General features: G+C 53.0%; 8 protein-coding genes across 8 annotated transcripts; 3 read left to right on the forward strand and 5 right to left on the reverse strand.

Moving 5' to 3' along the window:
* Positions 1 to 193: 193 nt before the first annotated feature.
* On the reverse strand, positions 194 to 1,333 carry J4E86_010766 (uncharacterized protein; the record flags this gene model as incomplete). The annotated part of the gene is made up of 2 exons (XM_051451262.1): positions 194 to 1,100; positions 1,149 to 1,333. The coding sequence occupies 2 exons, from the start codon at positions 1,331 to 1,333 to the stop codon at positions 194 to 196; spliced, it is 1,092 nt and encodes a 363-aa protein (XP_051297549.1).
* A 1,259-nt stretch (positions 1,334 to 2,592) lies between these two features.
* On the forward strand, positions 2,593 to 3,126 carry J4E86_010767 (uncharacterized protein; the record flags this gene model as incomplete). The annotated part of the gene is made up of 2 exons (XM_051451263.1): positions 2,593 to 2,816; positions 3,000 to 3,126. The coding sequence occupies 2 exons, from the start codon at positions 2,593 to 2,595 to the stop codon at positions 3,124 to 3,126; spliced, it is 351 nt and encodes a 116-aa protein (XP_051297550.1).
* A 1,534-nt stretch (positions 3,127 to 4,660) lies between these two features.
* On the forward strand, positions 4,661 to 5,105 carry J4E86_010768 (uncharacterized protein; the record flags this gene model as incomplete). The annotated part of the gene is made up of 2 exons (XM_051451264.1): positions 4,661 to 4,731; positions 4,790 to 5,105. The coding sequence occupies 2 exons, from the start codon at positions 4,661 to 4,663 to the stop codon at positions 5,103 to 5,105; spliced, it is 387 nt and encodes a 128-aa protein (XP_051297551.1).
* A 548-nt stretch (positions 5,106 to 5,653) lies between these two features.
* On the forward strand, positions 5,654 to 6,645 carry J4E86_010769 (uncharacterized protein; the record flags this gene model as incomplete). The annotated part of the gene is made up of 3 exons (XM_051451265.1): positions 5,654 to 5,936; positions 5,992 to 6,211; positions 6,261 to 6,645. The coding sequence occupies 3 exons, from the start codon at positions 5,654 to 5,656 to the stop codon at positions 6,643 to 6,645; spliced, it is 888 nt and encodes a 295-aa protein (XP_051297552.1).
* Positions 6,646 to 7,072: 427 nt separating this feature from the next.
* Positions 7,073 to 8,612, reverse strand: J4E86_010770 (uncharacterized protein; the record flags this gene model as incomplete). Its single annotated transcript, XM_051451266.1, has 3 exons — positions 7,073 to 8,117; positions 8,173 to 8,293; positions 8,363 to 8,612. 3 exons carry the CDS (start codon positions 8,610 to 8,612, stop codon positions 7,073 to 7,075), a joined length of 1,416 nt encoding a protein of 471 aa, XP_051297553.1.
* Positions 8,613 to 9,245: 633 nt separating this feature from the next.
* Positions 9,246 to 9,954, reverse strand: J4E86_010771 (uncharacterized protein; the record flags this gene model as incomplete). Its single annotated transcript, XM_051451267.1, has 2 exons — positions 9,246 to 9,485; positions 9,697 to 9,954. 2 exons carry the CDS (start codon positions 9,952 to 9,954, stop codon positions 9,246 to 9,248), a joined length of 498 nt encoding a protein of 165 aa, XP_051297554.1.
* Positions 9,955 to 10,304: 350 nt separating this feature from the next.
* On the reverse strand, positions 10,305 to 11,114 carry J4E86_010772 (uncharacterized protein; the record flags this gene model as incomplete). Its single annotated transcript, XM_051451268.1, has 1 exon — positions 10,305 to 11,114. The coding sequence occupies one exon, from the start codon at positions 11,112 to 11,114 to the stop codon at positions 10,305 to 10,307; it is 810 nt and encodes a 269-aa protein (XP_051297555.1).
* A 382-nt stretch (positions 11,115 to 11,496) lies between these two features.
* On the reverse strand, positions 11,497 to 13,850 carry PRP43 (DEAH-box ATP-dependent RNA helicase prp43; the record flags this gene model as incomplete). Its single annotated transcript, XM_051451269.1, has 2 exons — positions 11,497 to 11,616; positions 11,667 to 13,850. 2 exons carry the CDS (start codon positions 13,848 to 13,850, stop codon positions 11,497 to 11,499), a joined length of 2,304 nt encoding a protein of 767 aa, XP_051297556.1.
* Between the last annotated feature and the right edge of the window lie 237 nt (positions 13,851 to 14,087).

The raw sequence follows: 14,087 nt of genomic DNA on the forward strand, positions 1-14,087 counted from the left end.
CATGGTGCGGATAACCCCCAGAATCTAATAGCACTTGCTCCAATCTCTTGCGGTATGACACTAGCATCCTGGAAAGGCTCCAATCTGTATCGTATTCTGCAAAATTATAAGTAGGGTGGATGAATACATCGTCTTTGGAAGTATACACTTATCAACATTCAGTGATGTGTATTCCGCAACGCAAATTCCGCCGCTAGGCAGCTCCCTCAAGTTCACGTACCCTCGCTAGTATATCCTCCTTCCATCTCATATAATCGTCCTGCTGGCGCTCCCCCAAGTAGTCAGTCGCGTCCTGCATCATCGTCCCCAACCCAATGTAATCACTCCCACCAGATCTCAGCCCCATACCCTTCGCCTTGGCCGCGGCAGCACCATCGCCCATCTCTACACCTTCCATCTCCTCCCCATCGCCCTGCGGCTTCACGCTATCGAACCACTGCATCTGCAGCCACCCATCTTCCTTCGCCATCTTCATCGTCTCTTCTATCTTGGCTTGTAGCTCGCTATCCTCGACGTCCTTTGTGGCGGGGAGGACTAAGACGGCTTTCACAGCTTTGGCGAGCCATTCGTTGTATTGTTGTATGGAAACGTCGATGTCTTTCATGCGCGAGTAGACGAGGAGAAACACCACGACGATGAGACTAAGTACGCGTGTGTCTCTGACTTCTCCCGACGACGAAGTGTTGGTTGTAGTTCGTTTCGGTCGCTTGCTGGGAGTTTCGGCGGCGGCGGCGGCGGACATGCGGGATAGGAGGGGGTAGATGGATTCTACGCCTGTGTATACGTGTGGTATCAAACTGGTGTATTCGAACGTTTTGGCCAGGGAGCGGATCGTAGGCATCACCCATTCCGGTGCTTCGCCATTGTTGTCATCAAGCCTCCTTGCGGTTCTCGGTGTTTTCCTTGCGCTCAACGGCGTTTTTGGCGTGTTGCGTGCTGATGCGGGGGCTGAGGCTTTTGGTTTGTTCGGTGTTGTTGGTTCGCGAGGGGTTGTGCTGTCGGGGAGTGCGCTGCTGAGGTAGTTGTATAGTTTTTTGTATATCCGTGGAGGACAGGGCGGTCGTGATGCGATGGTAGGGAGGTTGAGACGTTTCTTTAGCCTTTGGAGGTCAGTATCAGATGTGTATACGAATTCCCAGATTCTCTACCTTTCACATGCTAATTGTGCACATGCGTATGGTCGTGCGATCTCCTCATCAGGCTTCATGGATGTCGCAACGCTTCGCGAACGCGTGAGCAGGGAGAGCGCCAATTCTATCAGCTCGGGTGGCAGTGGGCCGCTCAATGTGGGTATCAAGCCCGTAAGAGCTTGTTCTATGCTTGCGCGGCTCATTTTGGAAGGTTGTCAAAAGTTGAGTTCGGATGTGGTTTCGGGAGTTTGGTCCATTGTCGACATGCTCAACGTCGGCGCGTCGTCGAGATCTCGCGCTGTCACGTGGACGCTAAGACCGCCCCTCTTTATCGTCTTCCAACATTGATGCGTCTTCCTTCCACGTCTCCTGACCACCTCTACTATGCCGTAAAATCCGCGCGTCACGTCACATCGACCTCCTCGGCATCAAGTTTTCGTCCGAAGCCTAATACAAACAAGCTCACCATTCGTGGCCTGTACCGCCGTACAGGTATGCACTATCTTGCATTCTTGATATCGATCGGCGTGAGTTACCACAAAGATGTTAAAATACAGGACTATTTCGGAATGCTACCTGCTGGCTACGAGCTCATGGTTCATGCGCGATGGCACATGTCCACTCTTCTCGACGCCATATCCTGGATATTTAGAACACGGCATACACTGTAACATACCGTTTTCGTTTCCAGCTGTATCCGTACTGATGCTGCTAAACTTGTTCGTAATACATCCGTATAGAGGATTGGTACGACTGCATCAAGCGCTACTTCTCGTCGTTTTCTTTCGTCATACCGTTGCAGTAACACCTCTAGCTATACTCACCGCTGCCGCCGTCCAATCGGTGATCGCGATCCTGCAGAGATGAAGTAGCAAACCGCGCCAAGCACACCAAAGCTATGTTATCGACACAGATATTGCGCCATACTACTGCTACTACTGTCTCGAATACATTCCAGCGTCGCACCGTAAAGGCGCGGTTCGGCGGTCAGGCTGCTCATACATACGAACACGTCAACTCGGCTTGACCGACACATTGCGCATATGGCTCCTGATCGTGTTTACTGTGCTTGATAGGGCACCGTCTTAGGCGCATTCGTCAAGATGGCGAAGGTGACATGGAATCGGTATATGTGTGCGACGCTCAACGTCCATGATAGGCAAGGGAGGGAGTACCAAAGCCATGCTGATGACGGGATCTTGCATACTGACAGCTCGGTTACCACTGGCGAAGATGGTGAAATGAGCTCATCGCGATTCACATGTGGTATTTAGACCTGCTTTACATCCTCTCACCACGGGCATCAGTAAACGCAAGCACATCCAACGCAAACATCAAAGATATCTTCGAGGCCTTCTAGATTTGTCTTTCAAAGCTTTTCACTCTACGCATCGAAACGCCTTCAAAACAACAACAATTCTATATACTGTCTTCATCCCAGCGAAACTCACCAAAAGCCAAGATGTATCTTGCTATCTTCCTCACAAGCTTGCTCCCCAGCTTGCCCATCACACTTTCAGCTCCTGTATCGACCACTCCCGAACTCTACGGCGAGCCATACAACTGCGGTTACGTTCTCACCATTCGGAACAGTAGCGCCTATGCCGGTATCTCAGCATACCCTCCAGCTCAGGCCGAGTGTACAGCAATCTACTACAATGAGACGATCCCGGGATTTCAAGATGCGTACGCCTACAGCTTGTTTGGAGGCTGTGAATGTTCATTTCATCTGTAAGTACAACAAACTTTGAGAGATACGTATCGCTCGACACGCTGCGTACGCGAGACCATGATACTGTCTGGCAACTACATGCTGTTTGGACTCGTGTATCTGCAGGACAATAACAGTGGCTGACAACTACCTTGTAGGAGCGAAGAAGACTGCAAAGGAGCAACCAATCCCCCTATGTATGAGGGACCTACCGGGGAACCCGGCGATGAACCCTGCTTCGAGGATCCCAATCCCAAGTGGTACAGGTGTGCAACCTTGGGTTGATAGCATCATAGCGGACTCGAATGTGGCCGGATTCATTGGCGCTCGTCACATCTTTGGGTGTCGTAGCAGCATGGCAATGCTGGCATTAGTGGTGGCTTCTTAGCGATAATGTATGTTTACGGCTTTGGTAGGCCAAATCATGTTTCACTCAGCAAAACAAAACATCTCTTTCGTCATGGTCTCCAGATATACGTATGTGCGTGAATGATACATCAGCCTGGATCGCTTACAACCTACTCGTAATGCAATAGCCGGCCACCTTCATCGTGTTACTATCCGCGCCCATGACGAGTGAACCGCCTGCGAACACATTCACGCGTCACTCAATTCCCGGTAAAGATCCATCGTTGCGGCACGGTATTCTCAAAGACCCCGACACGAGTGGGGTCTGAAATGGTTGGAGCTGACGTTCGAAGAGGTGTATCGGCCCCCAGATACGCCACACAGGTGCGTCGATTGATGAGCTGGCAATGTACACGCATATACGCGAGCGTCGATCAGTGCTTCGCAAGAGCGAATTTGTAGTTCCCCGCACATTTTGGACCCACGGCGAGGGAGGCGCGGCCCGGGCCTTCGACGGGTACGTTCGCACATTCCTCGAGTGATTCACGCATCGGCTTGGCGCATTCCCGGATCTCGATATAAGAAGTCGCGGATCGACTCTTACTCCTGCTGACAGAACTCAACACCTCTCTACAACTCACCCCTGACAGCCCCGACAACATGTATCACTTCTACTCTTTCCTCGGCCTATTCGGCTTCCTTTCGCTCACTCTTGCCGCCCCTCGATCCTCCCGACCGAGCCCTAGCGTCTTCGCCGCACGTGACGAATGTCACACCCAAGGAGATATCTGCGCCGAAACCTGGATCGGTAACAAAGTACACCAGCGTCTGGAATGGGGTGGCTGTATTCCCGTCAAAGACTACAAGGAGATCACTGGATTCAAGGCGTTCAACTGCGACTGTTACTTGTACTAGTAGGTGGCGCGAAATCAAAACAACATACACGTGTATACTCATCCATCTCAGCGCCGTCGACTCGGGTACATGCAACAACGGCGGAGACGAACACATCGACCAGTTCTCGCGCTGCAGTGGGCTTCTAACTAAGGAAGAGCGGCGCTGGAAGAAAGCGCCTAACTACTACAGCTGCTCGCCTGGACCCCTCACTCAAGGCTGAAGGGCTGAATGCTAGCGTGCGCATGCTATATATGCTGGGGGTTGTAGCGTCAGGAACTTTCCAAGCTTGCCGAATACATACAGTCTATGCAGCGAACTAGCTACTTGGAGGACGCGTTGTAGCTTCCAGAGCGCGCTAAGATGCTTTTTTTGTTTTTTGCTTTATCTCGCGTTCCACGGTAACGGGCTCGTGTTGGGAAGGCGCTATCACGGTCTCGACTTTGTGCAACGCTGTAGCTGGGTAACAACGGCAATTGTCTTCCTGACGCATCAGGTTATAAACCTCTTTGCAGTCACAGTTCTTCTCCTGCAGTGAAGATCCAAGAACCACACGTCTACCATGCAGTTCCCCACGATGTTCTCCACCCTATTCATCTTCGCTTCCGTGCTCACTTCTTCCCTCGCTATCGCTGCTGAAGCCCTTCCGTAAGTCCCAAACCTCAGCTCAGCTCAACCTCAACCTCATAGACTAAACTTCCTTTAGCCCCGTCGGCCACGTTACAGACTGCAACGGCAAAACTTACATGCTCGACACCACCGGCCAAAACAACATCCGCGTCATCACTCAGGACAGAGCAGACGGCTACTACATCCAACCTGTCAGCTACCACGTAGACTCAGGCACCACGTGCAATTTCTACAGCGAATCAACCCGCGGCGTTGGGTATCCCATCGGCAAATACTATGGCCCCGTAGACGGAGACTTTGTGGGTGACTGGGCTGCGTTCTACGAGTGCTGGGATGTGGAGTCGGAGATTGAGTATCCTCCTAGGCGGAGAGGGCAGAGCTTCAGAGCTTAAGCGGATTAAATGCGATGGTTAATAGTACGTGGATGTTTTGACGGTACGTGTTGTCTTTGACTGGGCATGATGTCGCAGCTTGCTGACCACACCTAGAGTGGTGGACGTGGTCTCCGTGGATCGACCCCGGACTTCATGGTGAATGATTGAGTGAGATTCGACGTGAATATTTGATCTCGGAGAACGGTCTATGAGTATTCCTTTGGCCAGGATATGTCTAGTACTGCATGAGGTTTATGAAGATGGAGAGCGGGATTGTGCGTCCAGGCCGGGAGAAGGCGGGCATGAAAGTTGACATTCTTGTACATAATTGAGCCGTGTCCTGGAGGTATGCGCTGTACGTTACGATAAAGGAATTTATGGACTGATGATATTGTATATTCTGATGATATCTGTTCAGTGAAATCGGGAGTCCGAGGTATTCGCATTGGGGGACTTTATCGATAAGCATCACGACCCACTTTTCTTTTCGTCGCTCGGTCGCGAACTTTCCAACTTCCTACATGAGCCTCAGATAATCCACTCACTACCCACCACACACCGCCAGCATGATCCGCAAACAAGCCCGAGAACGTCGCGACTACCTTTACCGCCGCGCGCTTACCCTACGCGACGCCGAACTCGCCTCCAAAAGAGCAGCGCTGAAAGCTTCGCTCGCCAGCGGCAAGCCACTCTCCAAGGATGTCGCCAACGACCAGAACCTAAGACAAGATTTCAAGTACGATGAGAGCAGAGCGGATAGAACGGCAGAGGAAGAGCTAGGACTTGACGACGAGTATGCGCAGTTGTCGGGCGTGGTGGATCCCAGGATATTGGTCACAACTTCGAGAGGTACATAAACCTAAGCCAGCTGGGAAGACAGAGCGACATACTAATGCTGGAACAGATCCGTCAAGTAGATTGGGGACGTTCGCCAAGGAGATTCGATTATTGCTACCTACGTCGATACGATTGAACCGCGGAAACATGGTCCTACCAAACCTCGTCGAAAGCGCCAAATCAGGTGGACTGAGCGACATCGTCCTTCTCCACGAGCACAGAGGAACACCCACGGCCTTGACAGTATCGCATTTTCCCCATGGCCCAACCGCCAGCTTCTCATTACAGTAAGATACTTCGACCCAATTCCACGTCTATCTACTAACACAACCCCAGCAACGTCGTCCTCCGCGCCGACATCCCCAACGCCTCTCGCGGCACAGTCTCCGAATCCTACCCACACCTGATCTTCGAAGGCTTCAGCACCAAGCTGGGAGAACGCTGCGTCCAGATCCTAAAACACCTCTTCCCGCCCCGCGAAGCCACCGCTAAAGTTGGCAACCGCGTCGTCACGTTCAAGAATATTGAAGATACGATTGAGGTCAGGCACCATGTTTTTGTTAAGACGGGGTACCAGTCTGTGGAGCTGGCGGAGGTGGGACCGAGGATGAGCATGAGGCTATTTGAGATTAGGGCGGGGACGCTGGATAATAAAGAGGGCGATGTGGAGTGGCATCTCAACCAGTATACGAGGACGGGAAGGAAGAAGGAGTATTTGTAGCGGGCATCGGAGAGAGCCAGAGCGCGTGTTTTGTGTGGAGAGAAGAAGAGGAGAACGCATATATGGCGCAAAGGAGAGTCATCTTCAGTATGAGATACCACAAATCAAAAGCGACATTCGGATTCTGACAACGAACAAGGAACAAGAAACCTTTGCCGTATGCGTCGAGCGGTTTAACACATTTATATTATGGAGTGACCCTCTAATTACACTACTCGATTGTAACCCTTACACCTTTATGATCCTTCGTCATCGGCACAAACATATCATGATCATATGCCACATCCTCTTCCGTCGTATCGAACAATCGCATCTTCGGTATCACACGCAGCACCAGCGCAGCGAGACACAAATTAAGCTCGCACAAAGCCAGACTACAAGATCAACGTTAGTAATCCATCTCCAACTCACGATAAACACAGTCCACTTACTTCTTCCCCAAACAAGAGCGGCTTCCCTTCGACCAAGAAAGTATACTACGCTCCGGCTCTTTCCTCCTCTGATTATTCTCATCCAACCACCGCTCCGGCGCAAAAGTATAAGAGTCAGGAAAAGCGCGTTCATCGTGATGTGTAACGTACGACGACATGCCGATCGCATAGCCTTTAGGAAGAACGTATTCAACAGGCTTCTTGTTCCATTCGCCACGGTACAGCAGTGTTTCCTCCGTGGGAATACGGGCTGTACGACTAGACACGCCGTAGGATAGTCTCAGTCCCTCTTGAATGACAGCGCCGAGATAAGGTAGTGTTTCCAGGACAGTCCATCCAGGGAGGTTTAGCGGGTCTTCTACGACGGTTTGGAGTTCTTGGGTGAGCTTAGACAGGATTTGGGGATTGGTTAGGAGGTGGTATGTCATCACGGCCAGAGCCCAGCTCGTGGTCTCTGTGCCGGCACCCAGTACAGCTTGTGCCTCATGGACTAGGCGCACCACGCCCTTATCCCCAGCGCCGAGGTCAGACTGTAAGAGCGAAGCAAAGATCGTAGGTCGGTCGTACGTGATTCCCGCGTCAAGATCCGCCTTAGCCTTGAGCACTCTCTTGGGCAAATCAACCTGCAAAGTCTTTACCATCAGCGCGATATCCTTCGGCAAATAATCGATAAAAGTCGTCGCGAGCGCCGCACTCTTACTTGTCCAAGGAAAAAACCGAAACACGAAAACGGGTCTAAGCACTGCGGCTGTTGGCTCTCGGAAATTCGGGTACCACCCTTCCTGATCGAGAAACCCAAAGCTTTCGCCGAAACTGTAACTGGAGATGGCGTCAGAAGTAAAGCAGCTGTATGCCATGGCGATGTCGAAGGGTTCGTTGTCGCCGGATTGCCGCAGTAGTTTGTCGCAGAGCTGTTGGACTAGGCTGTGGATTTCGGGTTCGAGCCGTGTGATCATGGCTCGGGAGAAGAATTTCGCTAGGGGGACGCGCCGGAGTCGGTGGAGGTCGTGGTCGATGGTGCCGAAGCCGGATAGGGAGATACTGGGAAAGGTTAGTGGAAGTACATGGCCGGTATGTTGCAGATTGAGAGGCGCACGAGGAACCGTTGACTTGGTGCTTTGGCTTGTCGCGTTTTCGGCTACCGGTTGCATAGATTTCATCTGCGAAGCGGATATCGTCGCAGTGGACTTCGTTGGGGTTGATTCGTACGATGGGGCCTGGTAGGAAAGTCGTTGATTAGCTTGCGGGCTGGTGCAAGATAGCTACCTAGGTAGTGATGAGCTCACCATAAACTCTATGCATTTTACTGATCTCCTTCGTATAACAGCCAAACTTGACGACATCGTGGTAGAATTCCGGCCAGTACGTCGCTGCTGCCAATCTTGGTCCAGGGATTGAATTCAGCGGGTGGAGCGGCGAGATGTTGTACATAGCTTCTAGTACTTTATACACTAACCAGAAGCCAACAAGACCGAGGATATGACGCGCTGACGGCAGCCATGTTGCTGATGTTGCCTCAATGCTCGTTGAATCCATGTTGTAGAGCTATGTGAGGAAAAGAACGATACTCTCGCATGAGAAGACATTGCTTTTACCCTAGTTCCAGGGTTCTCTTCTCTTACAAGGTAGAAAGCCGCTATTACATGCAGCCGCTCCCTGCGGCACACGCTACATATCTAAGTGGGGGAAAGTGCCGGAGCATGTCATAATGGGAACTTGTTTTTGGGGCCATAACGGTTATTCGGTGCCAGACTACAGTTTTGGATACGAAACATGTGACAGACCAGAGCTGAGCGGGACGCCAGCACATAGCTGGTTGGGATGGACGTTGAAGATGATGTTCTAGGCTTGCAGATGTGGGGTGCGGCTCGTCTCGAGTCATGGGAGCTAAAGTTCTTGATCGGAAACTAGTCATCCGCGAGTGGGCGCGGTGCGGTGGCGCGTAAGGACCGGTGTAGCTATTTTCATCTCACGATCTGTTTTGTGAAGAGCTGTTGCCCTGTGGCAAAAGATTTTGAGTCGTTGCAAGATTTGCGAAAAGCATTTCGTTGTCATTCATCATGCTCATAACCAAGTATCTCATGCATCTCGTGATATGCCAGACCTGCAGGCGGTGTTCGACTGTACAACTGTACATTTCCCGGTCCACGAATCCTTTGTCTACATCCATCACGCGCTCCTAGGTAGTCTGACCATCTTTCCCCTCGCGGCCAGCGCCAGCCAACCAGCAATAAGGCAAGCGCCGCCAATTGGTGTGACAGGCCCCAGTTGCTTGTACTTCTTCGCATCCAGCACAAGTAGGTATATGCTTCCAGAGAACATGGTCATACCAGCGGTGAAGAGGGCCATGGCGATTTTGTTTTGCGGCGCGACAACGGATGTCATGGTTAGGACGACGGAGTGGACGAGCTGTCATGTCCGTTGTTAGCATAGGTTCCAATTCAACAAAGACAGAATGGATGCGGTGTCCAATGCGGAGAGAGGCAAATGCTGCGCCTGATAGCATCTCATCCACCGGTACCGCGGTGACACAGAGTCAAAACCCACTCTCGACTTCCGCAACACATGCCCATCCCATACATCAAACCACTCTCTCTCTCTCGAAGAACAAGTCACATACCTGATACTGAGCCGCAGTCCCCCAATTCGCCAACGCACTCGGATCCCTAATCCGACTCTTCAACCCATGCGCCCCAAACGCACCCAGCGCCACACTGCTCGCCCCCAGCAGAGTACCAATCGTCCAGAAAGGCGACATGCTGCTATACGTCGTGCCGTAGGATCTGCTGCTGCTGCTGCTGTAGCCGCTCTCGTAGATGGGATCGTGGGAGCGTGATTTGCGGGAGGACGAGGAGGAGGATTTCTTGGATGAAGACATAATATGGTGGGTGGGTGGGGTGAAAGAGTGTGGGTGGTTGGATTGGGGGGTTGGGGAGGGAGGTGGGAAGGTTGGAGGGTAGTGGTGGGATGGGTTTGATGGGGGATGCTTGCCGCGGTTTGCTGCGGCGGGAGACGGAGGTGTGCGTTGTCTGATTGGTCTGTGCTCACGAGGGACGGGAAGTGGAGCGTTTGATGAAGGTTGTTATATTTGTGTGGTATCGTAGATGCTGGAATTTGCATCTTGCTTTGTTTTAAACGCCATAACGCCGTTTTGATGCGAATGGTATGCCGCGCATCTCGCAAAGTTTGCGACCAAATAGACCAGTGTAGTGTCCCATCACCCACGACCTAGTCCGAATCGATCTCCATGACTTCTCCCTCCGCCTGCTTCTGTGGTTGTGCCTTCATCGCGCTCGTGGTCGCTTTCCTCTTCCCTTTACCAGCCTTCTGTTGTGCCGCCTTGATCTCCTCCTCAGGAACGAGCGCTCCGTCAATCCGCAAGAAACCCTTGCCCTTTCCTTTTCCATCCATTCTGCCTTCCACATCTCGTATCCTCACTCGTAGCTCTCCCTCCACCTTCTCTCCGTCGCCATCCACCCACCAGCCTCCCTCGTCCGACAATTTGCCATCCCATCCCTGCTTCGTCTGACCGGATTCTTCTGAATGCCACGACCAGTCTGAGGGCAGACATTCCTTGAGTATGCTCACGGGGAAGGTGTTGAGGTGTGCGAGTGTGAGATGCGTCTTCGCTTGGTCGGTGATGTGCGCGGTGAGGTATGCATTTCGGGTCGGGCGCCACACGATGAAAGAGGCTGTGACCCAAAGGAACGGCGCTGCGTATTCGTCGACGTGCCTGAGTAGCAACGGCTCAGCAGGCTCATCGTCGTTAGAACTGGATTCGCTTTGTTGTCGTTGAGACTGTGATCTGTTCTTGGATTTCGGATCCGATACGGCGGGTGGTGTACTTTGTAACTCTACATTTTCGTATGCGAGTACTACGCCCTTCGCAGGTGGAAAGTATGTGAGGAGTAGTGGTGATAGTACTGTTGCGCATACTGCTGAGAAGGGATCCGCGAGACACGAGGGTGGGATGCAGACGTATTGCGATATGCGCTCGATGTGAAACAAAGACGCGTCTTCACTCTGTACTGGAGCCATTTTTAGGAGAGACCAAGCCTGTTCCGTCGCGTAATGTGGTTTGCGATCGCGTTGTCGCGGAAATGCTGAGCTGAGAAAAAGTTGGAGATGTCGGCACGCGCAGATACCGACATGTGGGGGTCAACGCTAGCGTGCATGCGGTTAGTCAATACCGCAAGTAAGCTGGAGAGTGAAAGACGAAGATGCATAAGGATTAATTAGAATAACGCTCATGGCGGCGTCCTTATCTTTAATCATGTCATCCGATACACAAGCAAGCCTAACGCCAAGCAGCATAACACCAGATACAAGCGCCATCTATATGACGCTCATGATGCTACCAATATTCAGCTCGCCTTCGAATTATGTTTTACATTCGCTTTCCCCGCGCGTTCGGAGTCGATCATCTCCGTCCTCCCTTCTCCACTTCCTTGCGCTGGAGCTTGGTAACCACTCGCTGCAGAGCTGTCTTGATCTCGCCCTTCTTAAATTGTGACAAGTCGTAGTAGTTAGGTGAAATGTCCTGGCAAAAGTTAGTGATATATTTGTCAGAGCAGGAAAGAATGCACTCACCATAAGCCACTCTGGCTTGACGGATGTCACTGTTCGGATGTAGTTCTTGGTTGTCAAGACGAACTCGTTATAGATGACCCATTCACTGTCCTCTGCAAGAACAGTGCTCGGGTGCAAGAGAACATTCTGCTCGTCCTTGACGGTGATGTAGCTCTTGCCGTTACCATCGCGCTTGGCAACTTGCATAAAGAAACCGGCAACAAGCGCACGCTGAATGTTCTCGTAGTACTTCTTGTTCTCAAACGGCGTTGACATAAGTTCAAGTTCCTCGCGCTCCATTATGCGCTTGAGTTGAAGACGGACGTTGTCAGCTTGCTGAAGCGCTCGGTAAGAGAGGAAATGGTCGTGACACCACTGCTTTGGGTTCGCTTGCGCCTCCTCGCTCTTGAATGCATGGTAGACGTTAAGCATGGTAAGCTGGTCGCCCTTGGGGTGTGCAAACAGCTCCTTCATCTCGTCTGCGCGCTTTCGGTTGTTGGCTGGACGGACGAAGATTTGGGGTACAGAGAGGAGCGCAGTAAGCGATAGGATCTCATTTGAGCAGTAGAACTCAGGCGATGTGATGAGCATGACTGCCAATGCGGGATCCAGGGGGAACTGCGAGGCAAGTCCTCCGAGTGTGGTCAGCTCACCCTCGTCATCAAGACATGCCAGGTAGTTGAGCTCCTCCAACGCACGCATCAGGGTCTCAGGCGCAGGCGGGTCCATCAGATCAAAGTGTACCAGATCGTCGACTCCAAGCTTCTTCAACTCGAGCACGGTACTAGCCAGATTTGACCTGAGGATCTCGGGGTAGGTCTGCTCGATAAGCTCCTTCTTAAAGGCTTGCTCGGTGTACAGGCGGAAGCATTTACCGGGACGCGTACGTCCGGCACGACCAGCTCGCTGTTGTGCTGAGGCCTTGGAGATGGGCGAAACGAGGAGGGATTCGACACGGATACGGGGGTTGTAGACTTTTTGCTTGCTGAAACCGGGGTCCACGACGTAGACGATACCGTCAATAGTGAGAGATGTCTCAGCAATGTTGGTAGAAACGATGCACTTGCGTCCGGGGCGGCCGCCGTGTGTTGCGGGCGGAGGCGCAGGGTTGAAGATCTTCTGCTGCTGTGCGGGCGGCAAAGTTCCGTACAGCGGGTATACCACGAGCGGTCCAGCACCACCTTCACGAGAAAGGTCCTGGGCCTCGAGGTTTATCTTCCTGCACGCATCCTCAATCTCCTCCTCACCAGTCAAGAATAGCAGAATATCGCCTTCGGGCTCGGTGGCGTGGATCTGGAGGACGGTGCGCAGGGCGGCTTCGACGTAGTCTCGCTCGGGAGCAGGCGTGTAGAAGACCTCGACGGGGTGGGTTCGTCCAGGTACGGCGAGCAGGGGCGCGTTGTGGAAGTACTTCTGGAACTTGGTGGCGTCGAGCGTAGCACTCATGATGATGAGCTTGAGGTCCGGCCGCCTCAGGACAACCTCCTTCAGCAGACCCATGAGGATGTCGGTAGCCAGGGTTCTCTCGTGAGCCTCGTCGAGGATGATGGTACTGTAGCGCGTGAGGTTGTGATCGTTCATGGCCTCGCGTAGCAACATTCCGTCAGTCATGTACTTGAGAATGGTGTTGGGCCCTGTCTTGTCCTCGAAACGGATGCTGTATCCGACCTCCTCGCCCAGCTCGACGTCCATCTCCTCGGCCACACGCTGGGCGACGGACATGGCAGCGACACGGCGCGGCTGGGTACAGGCGACCATCTTGGCATTCTGCTGGGGCAGGTCGTCGAAAAGGACGAACTGCGGGATCTGCGTCGTCTTTCCGGAACCCGTCTCACCGACGAAGACGAGGATCTGCGACTCCTGGTACAGCTTGAGGAACTCGTCGCGCTGCTGGTGGACGGGCAGGTCTCGCCTCTTCTTGAGGATGCTCATGTACTTGGTCGAGAGCGGGCGGCCGGTGAAGGCGTTGTTGGGGCCGTCTTCGGCGGCGTTGGCCTGCGCAGTCGTCGTCGCATGCTTCTTGAAGCCCTGGAGGCCGGTGCCGGTGCCGCTGTACTCGCTCTTGACGGGCTTGTCGTCGTTCCAGTGCGCCAGGTAGGGATTCGCCGCCGCGTCCATCTTGCCCTCGCCGTTGGCCTCGGTCTTGACGCGCTTGACGCGGGCACTGTCGTCGTCGCCGTATTCGCGCTTCGTCATGGCTGTCATTGTGGTGCTGGCGGTGTTTGCGCGTGTGGATGGCGGCTGCACTCGCCGTCCCAGAAAAAGTTATGCGACGGGCCCTTAGCTCCACTTACCGCGACTGCTCGCGCTTGGCGCAATCGACGACAGGCTGCAAGGCACCACAGCAATATCCACACGCCGCCATGTAGTAAATATACCTTCTCCACCCCTGGTGGCTCCTTCTCTCTACTCCACGTCCCTGCCACTGTGGTCACGCTCCGC

Source organism: Alternaria arbusti, assembly GCF_024043155.1.
Source record: "Alternaria arbusti strain BMP 1465 chromosome Unknown scaffold_25, whole genome shotgun sequence".
NCBI lineage: Eukaryota > Fungi > Ascomycota > Dothideomycetes > Pleosporales > Pleosporaceae > Alternaria > Alternaria arbusti.